The sequence below is a fragment of the Hydractinia symbiolongicarpus genome, chromosome 2 (genome assembly GCF_029227915.1).
Source record: "Hydractinia symbiolongicarpus strain clone_291-10 chromosome 2, HSymV2.1, whole genome shotgun sequence".
Classification (NCBI taxonomy): domain Eukaryota; kingdom Metazoa; phylum Cnidaria; class Hydrozoa; order Anthoathecata; family Hydractiniidae; genus Hydractinia; species Hydractinia symbiolongicarpus.
The window spans coordinates 29,223,228-29,241,697 of NC_079876.1; the positions used below are offsets into that span (position 1 = coordinate 29,223,228).

The 18,470-nt window shown below is 35.8% G+C and overlaps 1 protein-coding gene across 2 annotated transcripts; it reads left to right on the forward strand.

Moving 5' to 3' along the window:
• Positions 1-1,184: 1,184 nt before the first annotated feature.
• Positions 1,185-9,170, forward strand: LOC130630561 (transcription elongation factor 1 homolog). 2 transcript variants are annotated; one of them, XR_008982089.1, is made up of 4 exons: positions 1,185-1,423; positions 7,409-7,479; positions 7,874-7,993; positions 8,284-9,170. XR_008982089.1 is itself a non-coding variant. In XM_057444098.1 (4 exons), the coding sequence occupies exons 1-3, from the start codon at positions 1,308-1,310 to the stop codon at positions 7,936-7,938; spliced, it is 252 nt and encodes an 83-aa protein (XP_057300081.1). In that variant the 5' UTR covers positions 1,187-1,307; the 3' UTR covers positions 7,939-7,956; positions 8,284-9,170. The 2 variants fall into 2 exon arrangements, 1 of the variants encoding a protein (XP_057300081.1); XM_057444098.1 differs by having other exon boundaries at positions 1,187-1,423; positions 7,874-7,956.
• The last annotated feature ends 9,300 nt before the right edge of the window (positions 9,171-18,470 follow it).

Below are 18,470 nucleotides of genomic sequence, written 5' to 3' on the forward strand. Positions count from 1 at the left end.
AAACTTCTTGAAAGCATGTACGTTAACTTTAGAAAGGTCTACAAAGTGACAACAGAGTGTCCACGCTCTCAAGAACGCTAAAGTAATTTTCAGAGAATGGTCACATGTGGGGAAAAAGTAAGGGACATCAGCGGCCTAAATTCCAACTGATACTTTGTTAAATACTTCAGTGTTTTCCATGTCGTTTCACTTTTTTTTTTTAGAAATTTACCTTGTGTACGTGGCACAAGAAATTAAGTATTCTTTGTTTAAAATATGTGTCTTTATAATATCGCGCAAATCGAGTTCTTTTTCAGTTAAATGTCTTAACAGCATTTCTCTCTGTCTATCTTTCGAGGTCTATTACGTTATTTCCATCACTGGGAATCTGTAAAATTGGTTGTCTTTCGGTGTCAAAATAAAATCATTTTTTTGCATGCCTGAGAATGTGTTGCAGAGTTGTAGTTACTAGTTAGTGTACATATGAAGATAGAATTCTCATTAAGTTGATAAAGGATGGAGGTTGTACTTTCATACTTTGATTAGATTTTTTTTAAGTAGTATTTGTACTTCTGGTAATTCGGATTAGTGGATGTAGCAAATTTGAAAACAGTGGGATTCACATGGCGTAAAAATATTTTCTGGGTAGGAAAATCTTCATTCAGATCTGCTCAATGGTATACCCAAAGAGATGGTGTCGCGTGCCTGGAGGTCTATGAAATACCTATGAAGAGTGACTTTCTTACGCGTGTTGTCATCATTCCCTAATGATGAGCGAAGATGTTTTAGTGGGTATTGTGGTGTGATGTAGTGTATTTTCACCACAAATATTTGATGGGGTAGCGTGTGGCGTCCAGAAACAACCTCGTCACCAGGACTTGTATGTTTTTATACTTTGACACCTGGCTGTCCAAATATAAAAGCCTAACAATTCCTGGGAACGAGTTTGGTCCGAGAACAACGAACTCACTTTTATGAGGATAAGGTGTCTTTTCTTAAAATCTTGCATTAAACAATCTTTATTTACAGTCCTGAAAAATTGGCGCTCGTTGAAATGAATTCATCCGCGTAAGCAACGACTCCACTAAAAACATTTCAATGAATGATTCTCAAACCACTTGCGTACTCGTAGTAAAGTTTTGTTTAAACGCTCTAGCCTCCCTGGGGCCGAGGTTGTGGGACATATTTCTTATTTTCGTGTACTGTTTATAAGCGATCATAAAAGTGTACTTGAAATCGTTCCGTGGTGTTCTGCATTTCACTTGAAGCTGTCAAACTTAAATTTTCTGTTATTTGTTATATTTAACCGTACTGGTTAATATTCAGGAATGGGAAGAAGGAGGTCAAAAAGAAAAGCCCCCACTAAAAAGAAGACGTTGGGGACTTTAGAGAATCAATTCAATTGTCCGTTCTGCAATCACGAAAAATCATGTGATGTGCAAATGTAAGTTTAGACTTTTTATGGCGGATCCCGAGCTATGCCTCTTAATTCTTTTTTAAGAAATCTAAATTGTGTAGGATCACTTATCTAGACACACATGTTTTACATACATCATTATTATTATCAGAGGGGTGCTGCAAATAAGCGAGGCAAATTAGTCTACATTGTATGGCTATTTAGGCAAAAATTGTCTCCTAATTCACTTTTTCCATTGCATAGTCTCAACAATACAATTAGCTAAACATTCTATGAAACCTAACTAGCTAGGCAGTGGACAGTTCTGTTCTGTCGTCCTGTGCTGTTCTGTTGATTTAAAACTCTCTGGCTGGCCAGTTACGAGGGTGCCGATAAGCCGCATATTTGCTTGAAAAACCTGCATAGTCCCGAACAATGCCACCCCTTAAAAAATTCACCATAGATGACTGTCAAAGAATTATTTAAAAAAGTATAAAAATTAAAATGAACTAACTATATGGTAGCTAAGTTCTTAAAAGAACTGTTTTTTTTGGTTTTTGATCTTTCAACTGTCGTCCGCCATGTTTATGTTACAAGGTGTTGCATTTCGGGAATGTTCCGGGCGTGTTCAGGAAAGTGTGGGCGGTTTCGGCGGACAACCGTCAATTTAATTCGAAAAGTCGCCCGAACTCGCCCTTATATATGCAGGCATTTGCGGCTTATCGGCACCTTCTTGGCCAGTTCGCAAACGAGGGTGCCAATAAGCAGCATAGGCTGTAAAAAGTGCAGCTGTTTTCGGGCGAGTTCAGTGTTTTGAAAAAAATTATTCCCCCGCAAAACACTGCATAGGCCCAAACAATGCCCCGAAAAAGAGGAAGAAAACAGGCACTAATATGATTCAAAAAGCTATAAAAGTTAAAATAAAATTACTATGTGGTAGCGAAGTTCTTAGAAGAATTGTTTTTAATGGTTTATAACTTATATATAAACTTTATTAACTCCTTTCTCTTCAAGCACCTTCTTCCCAACTGTCGTCTGCATGGTATGTTGTAAGGAATTGCATTTTGGGAATGCTCCGGGCGAGTTTGGGAAAGTGCGGACAGTTTCGAAGGACAACCACTAATTTTATTTGGAAGGTTGCCCACACTCGCCCTTATATATGCAGGCGTTTGCAGCTTATCGGCACCCTCTTGTTTGCAAATCTGACAGAGAATTTGTAAGCCAGAGCAAAACCTGTGCGTAAGCCATATGTCACATTGCCACTACACCATCCTAATTTAAAATCCTTTAAATTTATGTAGAAAAAAAAACAAATTAAGTTCTGAATCTTGCGCTTCATTATTTTTGCAATAATGTTCAATCTTTAAAGTTTGCCTCTCACTTTAAAACAACTTAAAGGGAACGTTGGACTTACATTATAGGGCTTAAAAATTTATTTAACTTTTTTTAATTTATTTAAGTCCTTTTAAATTTTTTGAAAAGCTATTTTTGTTCTCAAGATATTCACATTTAAAGAATTTCAAATTTAATTATGCTGCATAAATTATAATGTTGTATTTAAGTAATAACAAATTTTGACATTGTAAATACCTCTGTTGCAAATAAGTCACAAGAAGTTTCGTTAATAAAACTGTTCACTAGGTAAACCTAAATATTTAACATAAACAGCTTAACAATATATATAAATTTTTCTAAACTGAACTTTATTGTCATGCTAATTACAAGTACCCAGGCCTCGGAAAAGCATTTGGAAATCGGACATAGCTGACTCAGACGCTTTTATTAGTTCTTTACGGCAAGAAATTTTAATGGGAAAAAAATTTTTGTGTTTCATCATTTTATGAAGCATTCTACAAAGGAACAACCATTTGAAATCGGGACGTTCCATTTGGACATGTTCATAAAGAACTGGTTCATTTTTAGGAAAATGTTGCAAAACTAACTTTTGTTATAGTTTTATCCATACTTTGATATGAATAATAATTGAGTGCACCAAATTTCCTTTATGGTTAAGCAGATAGATAAAACGGAAACATGTTCAAAGAGCCGTTTTTATACTGTTAGTTGTCATCATCATCATCATCATCATCATCATTCTCGGCTTAACGTCCGTTTTCCATGCTAGCATGGGTTGGACGGGGTATATTAATGACCCTCTTCCAATCTGATCTAGACTGTGTTAGATCTAAACTCAACTTCCTCTGTATCAAGTCTGTCCTTATAACCTCCTGCCAAGTCTTTCTCTATCTGCCTCTGGGCTTTCCAGGAACTATCAAGTCTCTACACTTTCTTACCCAATTACCCCCCTCCATCCTTTCCAAATGCCCCTGTCAATTCAATCTTTTTATCTGGATAATATCTTTAATTCTACGGATACTTAGCCTGCTTCTTAGCTCATCTGAATTCTTTCTGTCTCTCAGACTGGCGTTACACATCCACCTAACCATTCTCATATCAATCCTTTCTAAATGGTCAAGATCTTCCTGCTTCACTGCCCATGTCTCACTACCGTACATCATAACACTTCTTTACACAGGCTTCATACAACCTACCTTTTAACACAATTGACAAGACTCTGCTAGTCAACAAAGGAATTAACTCTCTGAGCTTTTTCCAAGCAAAACCTATCCTGCAAGTAACACTTCTTCCAACACCCCCTTCACAGCCCAACATATCACCTAAGTAACATAAGTTCTCAACTGACTCTAACAAGCCACTCTTGAAGCTAGAAATACTTCATCCTCTATAATCTCACCTTTGCAACGCTTGCATACAAACCGAATGTCAGCCCTTAATCTTTCACCAATACTACTGCACTTATTATGTACCCAATGCTTGCAAGTCTGACAAAAAATTAAGTTACTACCAACCCCTTTCCTGCAAACTCCACAAGGCCACTTTCCAACTACAAGGTCACTCTTGGCTGCAATGCTACTAATCATGACTTTAGACTTTGCTGTGTTCACCCTTAGCTCTTTCTCTTCTAGTCCTTTCTTCCACTTCTCAAACTTTTCAAGTAATTCTTCCATCGACTCTGCTATGAGAACCAAATCATCGGCATACAATAACTCCCATGGACAACCTGTTCTGAACTCCATAGACAGCGCTTCTAAGACTAGAACAAACAACAAAGGACTAAGTACAGAACCCTGATGTACACCAACATTCACACTAAATTCATCATTAAGTGAATCATTAATCCTGACACGACTTCTAGCATTGCTGTATACATAGGCTGTACCATCGTAACTAGCCACTCATCCACACCTAATTTTCTCATAGCCCACCAAATAACTTTATGTGGCACTCTATCAAAAGCTTTCTCTAAATCTACAAAGGCAAAATAGAGATTCTTTCCCTTTCCTAAATACTTTTCCTGAAGCTGTCTGAGTATTGCATCTGTACTGCCACACCCTGGAACAAAACCAAGTTGCATCTTATCTATATCAATTCTTTCTCTAAGTAACTTATCAATCACTCTTTCAATAACTTTCATTACTTAATCAACCAACTTCTAACCTCTATAGTTACCTCTTTCTAATGCATCACCCTTGCCCTTGAAACAATTCACTATTACACTCGACCGCCACTCACTCGGAATAGCACCTTCTTTATATTTTGATTAGAAAGACTTGTAATAAGCTCAACTTTAATAAATCCAGATGCTTTTACCATCTCTGCAACAATACCTGATACTCCTGCAGCCTTGCCAATCTTTAATTTCCATAATACTACCCATTCTGTGTTGATCTGCATAGCTGGCCCTTCTACAACATCATCATCAGACAAATTATCCTCATCCCAATCAAACTCAGTGTTTAGCAACCTCTGATAATAATTCTTCCAAGCTACCTTTTCTCCCCCTCCGTGCTAGCCAAAACACCTTCATCATTACGTATACACTTCTCACCTACAACATCTTGATTAGTCTTCTTCATTTGCTTTGCTATCTCGAATTTAAGGCAGTTTATTAACAATTAGTTCAAGAAAGAAAAATGATAAAAAATTAGCGTACCACAAATGTCTTTTCATCATTTTTGAATTTGCAAATTGGCTGCCCGTTCTTCATGTTGATCGTAAATTTTTTATATTAAAGTCATCCGACAAGCCCTCATTTTAGATCGCAATTCATAGTCAGAGAAACTACAGTGACAAGGAATATTCTATGCTTGTTGTACTTGAAATTCTGGCCATGAGTGCTAAGTATTTTGAGAACTAGTTTAAGCTCCAATTAAACAAGGTGCACAAGTTATCATTAAATATTGGTGTTTAATAGCGCATATTATGGCTGGATAGTTGGACATAATTTTTTGGATTTTCAAATTTTTATTTGTTGACCGACAGATGGGCTTAAATAACTCTAATGCCACCTATTTTTAATGCCTACCCTAGCTCATCTCATGTTAAATAGGAAACTTTCTGTACAATCCTTATTGTTATAGATACTTTCAACTACTAACACCCAATAGTAAATTGATAAACAATGATCTTACTCTATATTGAGAAAATCTCCTTCGAAGTTAAGTATTAAACGTTGTTAAAAAAAATAATGACAAAAGTGTGTGAGACAACAATAATGACAACAATTATTAAGCAACATTAAATGTGAACCTGAAAAATTGTATTTGTTCTAATAAAAATGAAGTAACACAAGAGCAAGGAATTTAACGAAGCCTGTCAGTTTTTAAAATAGTGGAAAAACTGCCACTGAAAAACTGTATGAAAACATTCCATCCCAGCAGTTTTAATGACACCAGTCTTGGTCACGAATATTTGCACCCGCGTGCGGTTGTACGTACGCCTACACTAATACAGGCGTGCGATCAGTATCGCACGCCTAGCCTATGATTTTGGCGTGCAATTATTACATTCAGGAGAGCGGCAGCGCGGAGTTTTTGAAGCATTGTTTTTTACTTTTTATTTGCTTCTTTTTCGTTTGTTGACTTATTTATTTCAGCAACAAAATGTTTACAAACCATGTTCACAACAAGCTGCCATATTGAATGAAGCATGTGAAAAATGAATAACCAACTTTGATCCAGACCCCAAACAACCAAGTAGTAAATGCAGGCTTCTCATTTTGAGGTACGCGATCGCGTTCCTACGCCCTATCGTGTACCTAAATTACGTGAGGTACGGGAAGAACCGAGTACCTCCGTTAACAGATTACTTTTAGATCTAAGAATTATTGAATAATCCTGACCCTTTTATTCCATAAGCAAGTCTATTCATAGCCAACCTCCCCATCCTAGCTAATTCACCGACTCCTGACTTAGTTAAAAGAACTACGTAGACATAAATCTCTTTTGCCTGGCCCCTTCGTCGTTGGTAACCAGGTCTTACCAAGAAATCCAGCCATGCGGTTCTTAACTAATGCGGAGGTGAACGCCGACGGAGCACGGATGAAGCAAGTCTGCAAATATGCACTTACAGGCGGAATAGACATTTTTTCATGGATTTAATGGATGCAACTGACCTTCGGTTCGTAAATAGCATTTCCATTTGTCATCGTCTTAAGGAGGCCATTCCAAGGTAATGAATAAATTTTTTGCCAGCTGAAAAACAAAAAAAATATTGTCGACGCAATGCCGACGCAAAACATTTGAAATGTATCTCACGTCAGCAATTTTAATTAAGGTGGGTATTTAATAGAAATACATTTTAGAGATACATTTTAACGCGGAAGAACAATTATGTATTGGGTAAAGTTTGGGTAAGGGATTACTCTAAAATAGCTCAGTTCTTGGCGTGTGTACGAAGTAGAACGAGGCGTGTGATAAAGAGCACGCCCGAATTTCACATGGCGTGTGCGGTGGCGTGCGCGTGCGATCGCACGCCATTCATGACCAAGATTGTGACACCCACATTTCTGCGGTCATCCGAAGTGCACATAAAACTTCTGTGCATCTATAGCCAATGTTCTACAATAGCATAGAAAAGTACTATTGCAAGACGTACACAAAGTTTTAAATTTGCGTACAACCACAAGTAAATAATATGTGTACATATGATTTTCATGCATGTTTATTGTAGGGACAAAACAAGAAATGTTGGACATATATCATGTCGCGTTTGTTCAGAAGACTTTCAAACACCCATCACATGTATCCTTTTTACTAAGGTGTTGATTACACTGTATACGTACTTGATTTTGATTTCAAATGCTGTGGAGTAAAATAAACTTGTGACAGAATTTATGCCATGTTTACAAGTACGTAGAGTTTCCCAAAAACCATGTTACACAAGTCCAGTCCAGGTTATAACTCCCCATTTTTGGACAATGAAATAGCGTCATTGTATAAAGGGTAGATAGCATTGTACAGTGTAAAAAAAGACAACATTAACTATTTATTGGATTTATACTCAAAGTTCAGCTAAAAAAGTTTTACCCTAGAATGTCAGTGAATTAAGCTAAATTCTGTGTTCCTTGTGGATGCACTTTCAATAAACGCATCTCTTGTAGAGTGTTAAAAATTCTTCCTTAACTGGAAACGTCAGATTTATCAGAGCCTGTGGATGTGTTTGGTGACTGGATAGATGCTTGTGAAGCGGCGAATGATTAGATTGTAACTGCAATGAAGGTAAACAAACCCTTGATTGTAATACTTCCTTATTATGGTAGGTCAATACAGGTTGTCTGTCAGTTTAACAATCATGACATGCTCAGAATTTTACCTTCCTGCGTTTTTCCAGGAAGTCATGTTTTTCAAGATTTTCATAGGACCGATTTTTAATTTATTATTACCGGGTATGAAATTCATCCATAACCCTGTGACTGGACTGTTTTTTTGGCCGGTCAGGATGTTATGTCACCCATTTGGATAACAAAAGAACTTATCTTTCTTAGGTGCAGCTTTAATTGTCTGTTTTTTACCATAAATTCAGCACCAGAATTTTTTCTTTTTTAGGTTATGTTCCATCGACGCAATGTCTTGCATATAAAATTAATATAATTTTTCGGTGAAAGTTTTTGGTGAGAACATTAAATATGGCGGCAAAGTTACCGACCGTAAGATTTGCTGTAAATAGTGTACAGTTATTTGAACAATGATGCAGTACGACTTTCTTCTTTGCGTCTTAATGTTTTTGTATGTTTTAAAAAATGCGTCGTGTTAGAAGGACTGAATTTTCAAACATCATCACATCGTCTTTTAATCTTGTTTTCTATGTTTCTGAAAAAAAGTGTTTTTAGTATTGTGGCCCGTTTGGTGTGTTTATCTTGATTTTGTCAATGTTTGATTTCGTACCAATTTTATACTTTTCTGCTCTTTCACGAAGACGGTAAAAATCTAAAGTCAACCCCCTGTGCTGTAGCCTAGAGATTTTGGTTTATTATTTATGGAATCTTCAGCTTTTTTTTTCTGTCGCCGTCTATAATTTTTAGTTGTAGTTACGACGTATAATTTGTAAATTTTAGCGCTAATTCACAGGATCTAGTCCATTTTTCTGAAGAGAAAATGACTCTGTTTTTCTGAAGGTCCTAACTTCTATCACCTCTAAAATATCCGTCATTTAGACATCACTTTCACGTTATGATGATATATGTACATGCGAAGAAAGTTATGTTTAGACCGACGTTTTCAGGTTTTTATTTTGTTTGTTTTTAAGCATTGATCTTAAGACTTCGCAGTTTTTACTTTTTTGTTTATGAATGCTAGAAGGACGTAAAAGTATGTAAAAAAAGTTCCCTTATCACTTTAGCCATGCGGTTACTTCTTCAATTACATAACCCAGTGAAAGCAAGGAGATACCTCAATACAGCTTACTCCCGTAAAAAGAAGTTTGGGAAGTTGTCTAGGAAAATCTTAATTTCTTCTTAAGATTTTTGCGTTTAGACGACCTTGATTCCAGAGCTTTTTTTCCCATTTTAAACCAGGGCGGCTAAACGGGACCTAAAAATCCATTACTTTCGAAGAATAACCAAAAACCGCTGGTTACTACACACTTGTCGCTGCGACGAATAATATATAAAATTAGTCTACAATTTACTTTTTATGTAAACGCCACCATAGAATGTGTTTTTTCTGTGAAGCAAATATTGTACTTAGTTCAACTAAACCTTTTATTATATCTATGACTAAACCCACATTGGGCCTGCTTCTCCGAAGCGGGGATTATTTGTCAGAAAGGATTCAAAAAGGATGAGGGCTTATTGGAAGGCCAGTGATGAGGTTTTTAGAAGGAGTAGACTTATTTGAGTATATGGGGTAGGACTTCAGGTTAATTCGAGATTCTGGAAAAGTGCTAACCGTTGCTGTCAGCGCGACCGTTTTTTCTTAATTTCGCGGCTTTGGTTCCATCATGTTAGTGAAACGCTGTCCACCCGGCATACATCTTCGCACATGGCTTTCTTGCGGCTTGACGTTTTTTTTTATGAAATGAAAAAAAATCTGCCTTTGTTACAATACGATCAATGTCAACTGAAAGCATTTGGTCAGCTTAGCTAATTGTTCGTTATTAGGATACATTTAACCAGTGTTTTAATTAGAAGCTTCATCAATGCTCACAAACGTAACAATGATAATTTTTAATAACTCGTTTCGTTGGTATACTCGCTTACTTATAAAAATGCTGCTAAAATTTTGATTAAAAAACAAATATTTGTTAAAAACTGCTAAATTCAACCTATGCAAACAGATTTCTATCCTCCTAAATTCCCTACTAAAATTTATTGGTCAACTTTCCGTAACTTATCTGATAGCCTTCAAATGATTGAAACCTCATCAGTTATGTTTTGCTCGATTGCAAGCGGCCAAAAGTTGTATATTTTCTAGAAACAAATAACCATGGCAACCAACTAAATAATTTTAAACTTATTGCTGTGCTGTCGTAACCAATGTTATTGTCATCAAAAGCAGGAAAGAGGACGTCGCTTATGATATATATTTTTTATAGGGGAATCTTCTTAAATCTGTACATGTGTTTTTCACATGGATTTTTCGTTAATTTTGGCAAAGCAGTTTTTAAAAGCATGGCGTTTGACTATTCACATTCGGGATCTTTAACCAATAGGAGTGGACCTGCTAATAATAATTTGAAATGACATATCTGATGAGTACCAGGTCTTTATTGCGAATGTTTTCTTGGAAGGATGTTTAACATTTTTGTGGTTATTCATAGCTCGGGGCAACATGACATTCTATTATTGAAGAAACAATCTTCTTGTTGGTTTAACAAATACATGCTGACATCATTGTCCGCTTCATCTGCTACCATCTTTATTTATGATCGCAACAGAAATATTAGCTGGCATTTTTACACTCGATAACCTTTCCTAATATGACAATTGTTTTAACCGGAAAAGTGATAACCTCGTCCCCAGGAATTGTTTCCTTTTTGACATCGAGGCGATTAAAATATTTAGCCGCCAAGTAACCGCTGCGGCTTTGACATCAGGCAGCAAACCCTAGGGACGAAGATGAAAGTGACCAAAGAAAAAGCATTTGAAATAGTGAAAGAACTTGAGAGGCCCAAACCTTCGGGCCTATATCGAGTTCTCCTACTATTCTCTTAAAATACTGAATCGAGATTGGAAGATTTTATTTTGAATTACAGTTAAAGCTCGATATGTTGCACCCCGGATAAGTGGAACATTTATCCCGGTCCCTCAGATTTGCCTGATCAAACTCTCGTATATTATTATGTACTTTTTCATTTCTTTAGTCTTTTATTTGAGAAGAAATTAATGATTTAGTCACACTGCTAGCGTCTTTTGCTACATCACTCACAAAAAATCCCCTTAGTTTTTGCGGACTATATCACCTGACCAACTCCCTTAAGGGCCTTACGCAGTTTTACCGCTACTTATGTAAAAGCCTGGGAAGCAAGTTGGATTCTGCTGACGTGTAAATGTTTGTGTCACATAAGTAAATTCTCTTTCCCAAATAACCAAATTCGTTTCCGGGGCTTTCCGATGTGTTGCTGGCGTAAAACTTTCTTCGCCCAGCACGCATATCAGGAAGTGAAGGAGAAGCTCTGGGGAGGGGCTAAAGGGATAACATCTTTTTCGGAAAGTACGCCTATTTTGGCGGGAAATTATCAGGAAATGTCTTCTTCCCAGACCTCGTTAGTTTATCGTAATATACCGGAAAGATATTGTGCTACACATAAACCATTGTCATAGTTTTTAATCAAAATTAAATTATTATCTTTGTTAAGGCGAAATTCTTTTCCAGTGTTATTCTACGCCTGTAAAGGATCCCTTGGAAAGAGGTTGTATTAAGGTTAGACATTCCTCCTTTCGACTAACACATAGTCACAAGAACCAAGAACTGATTGTGACTATAGTGAAAGACGTGTTGTTATCATGAAACTTCTAAGTGCTTTGCCAGTAATATTAGTTTTTTCGTTGAATGTAAATTGGTTAAACTCTATAAACAGTGATGACGTCTCAAAAATTTGAATAAGACAGAAAAATGGCACATATGGCTCTATACACTGTATGCTCTTACTGCAATATGCTTTGCGCTTTTCCCTGTTAACTTTATTACACATCTAGTGAGCCAAATTTCAGTTTTACACATTTAGTGAGCCAAAATTGGATATTACACATTCACTGAGCCAAATTTCAGTTTTGGGGTAAAAGTGTAGATTTTTGTAAATAAGAGGATAACTGACGTCTTTTTCGTTTTGCTAAGGTCTCTGCGCGGATAAGTAAACCAAAATATTGTTTTCCTCAACCTTTATGCCTAAATTAGTTAGGCATAAAGGTTGAGGAAAATAATATATAAGTTTCATATTCCCTACCACCCGAAAAACCGACTATGTTATTATGTATAACGAAGGCTCAAGAAATATACGCAAGGCATATATAACAGTTCAACATAATTTTATTCAAGATGCATACATGTAGCCATACATAAGAGCCATACATAAGAGCCTTCGCTTGGAATAAACAAGTGGCAGATGAAGGTTGAGCAAGTAGTGTTAAATCCCTTTTCTAAAAACAATGAGTCTTCCAGCAACAGAAGCAAACACAAAGGCTAGGAGTTAAAAAAGAGTTAGGGAGATTTTGAAGGTTGGCAGTTTGATGCACGCAATAAAATCGGGCGAGGAAACGACATTGTTTTTTTTAAATTTTCTTATCTTTTGAAAAAAAGTTGTGTCTTAAATGAAAGTAAAATAGTACGAATTCTTTTAACAACAGCTCTTAAAAGCGACTGACAATACTTTTTCTTGTACGTGACATCATCTATCATTAAAAACTAACTATCGTCTTCCAATAATGATTATTTATTTGTTCTTGTATATTTTGATTGGTGATTGGCGTCTAGTTAATGGCTTTATAAACTTTCAAATTAAAAAAAATTGTGTTGTAGACAAAAATTTTAGCCTTCCTGTTTCAAGCTAAAATTGGACCAATTTTGTTGTTTTGTGGATACAGAATGAAATGCAGGAAAGAAAGTCATTTGGTTTGTCATTATTAGCATTTTAAACATAACTTTCAAAATATTACTTTCATGAAAAACCGCGAGCAGTGGTTAAACTTTCTCATACTTATCTTCTACGAAGCCATGCTTTTCCATTAACATGTGGAAAAAATTGTGTCACAAATCTAAGCAACATCATCCCTACCCTTTGTTGTCTCTTTCTTTATATTAAGACGCATTGTCCTGAAACCAAAAAGAAATAGGCGCTAGGAACTTGGTTTAAATCTAATTAGATTTTGTTCTCGATGCGTGTAAATTTTGTTGATAATCTTATATAAGGGAAACTGCTAAAATAACCCAAAATTCATCGCAGTTTTGATCTAAAGTTTGTGATCATAAATTCCTTCTACGTCAATCCTGTTCCGAGAAGAATTTGGTAGTGCTATTTAACCCTGGGTCGTAAGGTTAGATACATTTTTGTTGATAAAAGAGACAGCTAACGTCACTTTGTGTTTATAGTAGGTTGGTTTCTACTAATGCACTGTAACAGGATGAATTTGACAGTGTTTGTTTTTTCGTTTGTGAAAGCTACAAACGTGTACTTATTATACTCACGGTCATTTTTACGTTTATTTCACCTTTGATATAGCCAATCGGCTTTAACAATTATATCGTATAGGAAGAAAAAAAGGTTGATAAAAAGTTAGCCTCACAAAACTTAGTCACTTTTTTTACCGCCGAAATTGTACAAGCAAGCTATGAAGCCTCTATATGGGACATCATCCGATTTTTTACTGTATTTCAATAAGCTTAGGAGCCTTTCTGCTTTCAGGCACAAAACAATTTTCATTGTGCTTTAATCTTTCTACGCGCGAAATGAAATTTACAAGTACGGCAGCTGCTGTAAACTGTTGTTAAATTTTAGATTCTCTAACCAGGGAAAAGAAGTTATTACATTGTACTCAAGAGAAAAGAATATTTATATAATTTAAAAGTTGCTTCAAGAGTGACGATTGAACGAGTTGTTAACTTTTGAAACAATACTTTATGCTGCTTGACCAGTAACCCTATTCGGCCCGGGGTATTTCGAAGATATCATTTAAAGAAAACTTGGCACACTAAGTACATCATAAAAGAAACAAATGGCGGCAGTAAATTTTCACTTACGAAGGCACTTTCACTAAAACGTCATCAGAAGTTTAACATTTGTCCATAGTGCCACTATCTTCAACCTCGACCCCTGGGGTCCTTGTCTATTTTTTATGACAGGACGGCGAGGTTAAAAGGAGAAAAAAAAACTGGGGATCGAGGTAGCGCTATCTCCCTAAAATGTGACTACTTTAAATCCTCGTTGTCCGCCATCTTGACATATTTAAACATCATGGTTATATTTTTAATTTTTGCTGACGTTCGACAAAATTACGTGGTAATTTAAGACGCACAATATGGCTGTTTGCTACTACACAGACAAAACAACGTCGCCAAAAGGTGAATAAATTTAATTGTTGTTGCTGGATCTCATATTCTTGAGGACAAAAAGTCGCTCAACTAGAGGTAGTTTTGGCCAATTGCGCATGCGCCATATAAATCTTTTGTGTTTGCGCTATTTCGAAAAATACTTCTAGACCGAAACACGACCCATTACTAGTTAATACAACTATTCATATTTTTTTATTATCTCTTTAATAATAGCCGTATTTTGTCTGTCTGTCCGCGAAAACCGCGTTCTGTTACAGAAACACGAAATGCGATATATAAAGTACGGGCGACCCCGTGAATTTTTCCACGGGTTGAGGGCTTCTCTTTAATAATAGCCGTATTTTGTCTGTCTGTCCGCGAAAACCGCGTCCTGTTACAGAAACACGAAATGCGATATATAAAGGACGGGCGACCCCGTGGATTTTTCCACGGGTTAACGGCTAGTCTCTATAATAATAGCCGTCGTCTGTCTGTCTCTGTGCAGACCCCCGCTGAGTTAGAAAATCATGTTACGGAAACACGAATATCAAATGCAATATATTTTTATCCACTTTGTTGCGACGGGCGGCTCCGTGGATTTTTCCACGGGCAACGACTAGTTCTTATGTATTAGTCATGTTCAAAAGTTTACGCTCGTGCTTTCTTGTGACATTGTCTGTCTTTTTTTTCTACATTTTTTTTCGTACTATTGATGTCAGTGTATACCAAAAATCAGGTTCTCTTTAAACCTGGTAATTTTCTTTAACTTAACTTTCCCTTGTATCTCTTTTACCTTCTTAATGCATGCTGTTCTGTCTTCGTTTTTACCCATTGTTTTTATATGAATGTCTAAAAGTTCTTATTTGTATTTTTCCATAAATTAGTCAAATATACGAGCAGGTATATACTGATGGATGGATAGTATTATTAAGAAATGGAAGACGTAATTGATACTGAATTCTTTCTTTTTTGCACGTATCTGCATGTATAGGTGATAACTAAAATATATGTTTCTTAATTTTATACCTAATTATTTTGTCCTTATGATCTATGAAGGAATTTATGCTCAGTTCATTCTTAATCCGCTCTTAACATCTTAACAAAATCTCAATCTTAACGCTCTCATCTTTTTCGGCCAATTTTAAAGTTGGCAAACAGCATCAACCCCTTAAATTTTGCGGCTGCAGAAGTGTCTAGAAGCATAGCTTAGGTAAGCATAGTTTGAATTGTGCTAATCGCACTTTCTAACATGTCTGCTTTAGAAAATAATCCACGTCAAGCCCACGAAGTTCGAGGTAAATAGCCATGCTGACGTCAGCAACAAGTAGTACATTTTGACAGTTTGAATTTAACTCTGATTTGGATCAAATTTCAAATTGCGTGAAAATAGTAGTAACTACGGCCTTAAATCAATATCCGTATGTTTGTTCAAAATGGTTGCACGCAGCTTCATTTCGGACACCAAATACCAGTAAATCAAAACTGTGCTAAAGACACATCACATAATCTCAGTGGATTGTTTCACTGGCTTACAACTTGTACTGGTAAATCTTATTAAGGATGTGATCGTAAACAACCTAAAGTTTACCGTCTGCTTCTCGATGACGTCATCTGTAACAACATGACTAAGATAATTTTGTGAAAGTTTATTTCGAGTTCTCTCTTGTAAATAATATAATTGTTGAATAGAGTCGCCTTTTGATGTGTTGTATTTCTCAAACACGACACACACACACAAACGAAAGCAATTCACATTCAAATTTAAAAATAGATCGCAAGATCATTCACAAAAACAGAAAATGAAAGAAAAAGAAAAACCTTTTTTATGTCTGCCATAATTTTTCTTTCCGATCAGAAGATTACTTTCTTTCTTTTCTTTTTTTTTGCATAAAAACAAAAAAAATGGCGTACAGACAGAAACCTATATTTTTACCGTAACCCGACTCCATGTAAACAATTATCGAAAAGTAGTTTTAATAAACGTATATTTCGTCAGTCATGAAAAAAGGCCATAGTTATTTTTATATCCTCATAACGATTTTTTTAGCTTTTCATTTTGTTGTTGTTTATAATCTATTTTTACCCATCTTGAAACTGATTATACCACGTGACATTGCGCCTCATTTATTGGCCAATTTCCATTCGCGGCAACATAAGTGAAAGATGTCGCCAAGTTTTGACTGTTTTGTTGGAAATAAGTATGGATACAAAACATATGTGCTGTAGAGAAAAAAGTTTTAATGAAAGAAGGGGGCAGGTGTGAATATGTATGTTTTTATGATCAAAAGTATAATGCTTTGTGAATTATTAATTGAAGTATTCGTGCGGGAAATTAGTTGAAAACACTTCTGGCAAAATATTGCTTTTTTGAGCGCAAAAATACAATCGCATATTGTGTTGACCCGGTTTTTATGGATTCATTGAGCAGATATAATGTAATGAGCTATTTTTTTGTTTTTTAATAAAAAAAGAACAAAAATCGTTTTCTTTATTTTATTTTTTCAATTTATTCTATTTCAAAAAATGAGGGTTTTTTTGTGTAGATAAATAAATTGAGTTCAATTCAGGTCAAATACATAGTCTTTTTTTTAAAAAAAATACGAGGTTTAAGATTATAGGAGATTTAAGATTATAGGTTTTGCATAGTGTCCCTGCACTTGCATGTACGTTCTCTCAATTACAAGAACATACCATAAGAATATAAGGCTTTTAGCCTGAAATTCCAGACAAATGTAAAGAATATATTTTGATTCTAGAACTTAGTTAAAGAACTCATAAATCCGTTTTTTTTGGTTAAGAACATCTATAAGCTCAAAATGCTGAACATAAGAACGTTCTATGACTTTTGTACGCGAAGTTTAGTGTTCGTAAGAAAGTGTATTTGTGAAGGAAAAAGTACTTTTTATATAAACCGTCATTTTTTGAGAGAAAGTGCGTAGTACTTGAATTTTACACAAATGGTTTCTGATGCCTCAGGCTCAGCATTTTTTTAAAAAATATTCATAGGTAATAATTTTTCTAACTTTGGAATACCGTATTTCCTCCAATAAGCGCCGCCCTCTATTAAGCGCCGCCCTCTAATAAGCGCCGCACCTAAAATTCGAATTTCGAAATAAGCGCCGCCCTCTAATAAGCGCCGCACCCTCAAATGCGGCGCCTATTAGAAAATCAAGAGAAAATGAGATTCTCCGCGAAGGAAAGTAATCGAGTGGATCTTAGAAGGTTGGAAAAAGCTGTCAAGTGAGCTCATGGTGAAATCTTTTAAAACATACGGTTTAAGCCTTCCAGTCGATGGTAGTGAAGATGACAAGATCCACTGTTTTAAAAAGGAGGGAGCTTGTCCTGATGGGGCATCACGGCTAAGAGAATCCCTGAATATCTTGCAAGAGGAAGAGAGTCAAATAAATCCTTTTGAGAACATAACAGATTCGGATGTTGAGGATGCATGCGGGCCGTTTCATTTGATTGACTCTGATCAAGAAAGCGACGAAGAAATTGATGTTTGAAATTATCTTTGTTATATTTGATAGAAAGAGAACAGGAAAAGACACGATAATTCACCCGTTATTTCTTTCTCGTACGTTACTTACCCCTCTATAGAACCCCAAATCTATCAAAAAAACTTTTACTAAGGATAGCATTCAACCAACGGATTGAATTTGAAGAATAGGCAAAAACTTCAGAAACTTGAAATCTGAAATTTCGAAATAAGCGCCGCCCTCTATTAAGCGCCGCCCTCTAATAAGCGCCGCACCTAAAATCACAAAAATTAAATAAGCGCCGCGGCGCTTATTAGAGGAAATACGGTATTCAACTTTGGGAAACCGAGCCTTGATTATTCTTAAAAAGAATAGTTCTTATAAGTATGTGGAAAAGCAAAGTGTAAATGTACAATAATAACCTCGTTTCCAGGATATTTAACTTGGTCCTCAATGAATTTGGATAAAGAAAACTGGAAACAAGCTTGCTACCTTACGCTTTATAACGGTCAATATCTCTAAAAATTTAGCATTACTCTACTCGACTTTAATTTTTCTAAAATTTGCATCTGCTTAAAACTTCCATATATTTCTTTTATTGTTCATTATCAAGGATTTTAATAATAATCACCTTTTCAAAATATGTCATAAAAATTCCCAGCATCAAATCGTTCTTAATTTGGAGAACGTTCTCAAACAACCTAACATAAATGCGCGAATGGAAACCAGGCCTCAGCAAAAGGTGATTAATACGGTTTTGTACATAGACAGATTGTTATGTTATTGTGC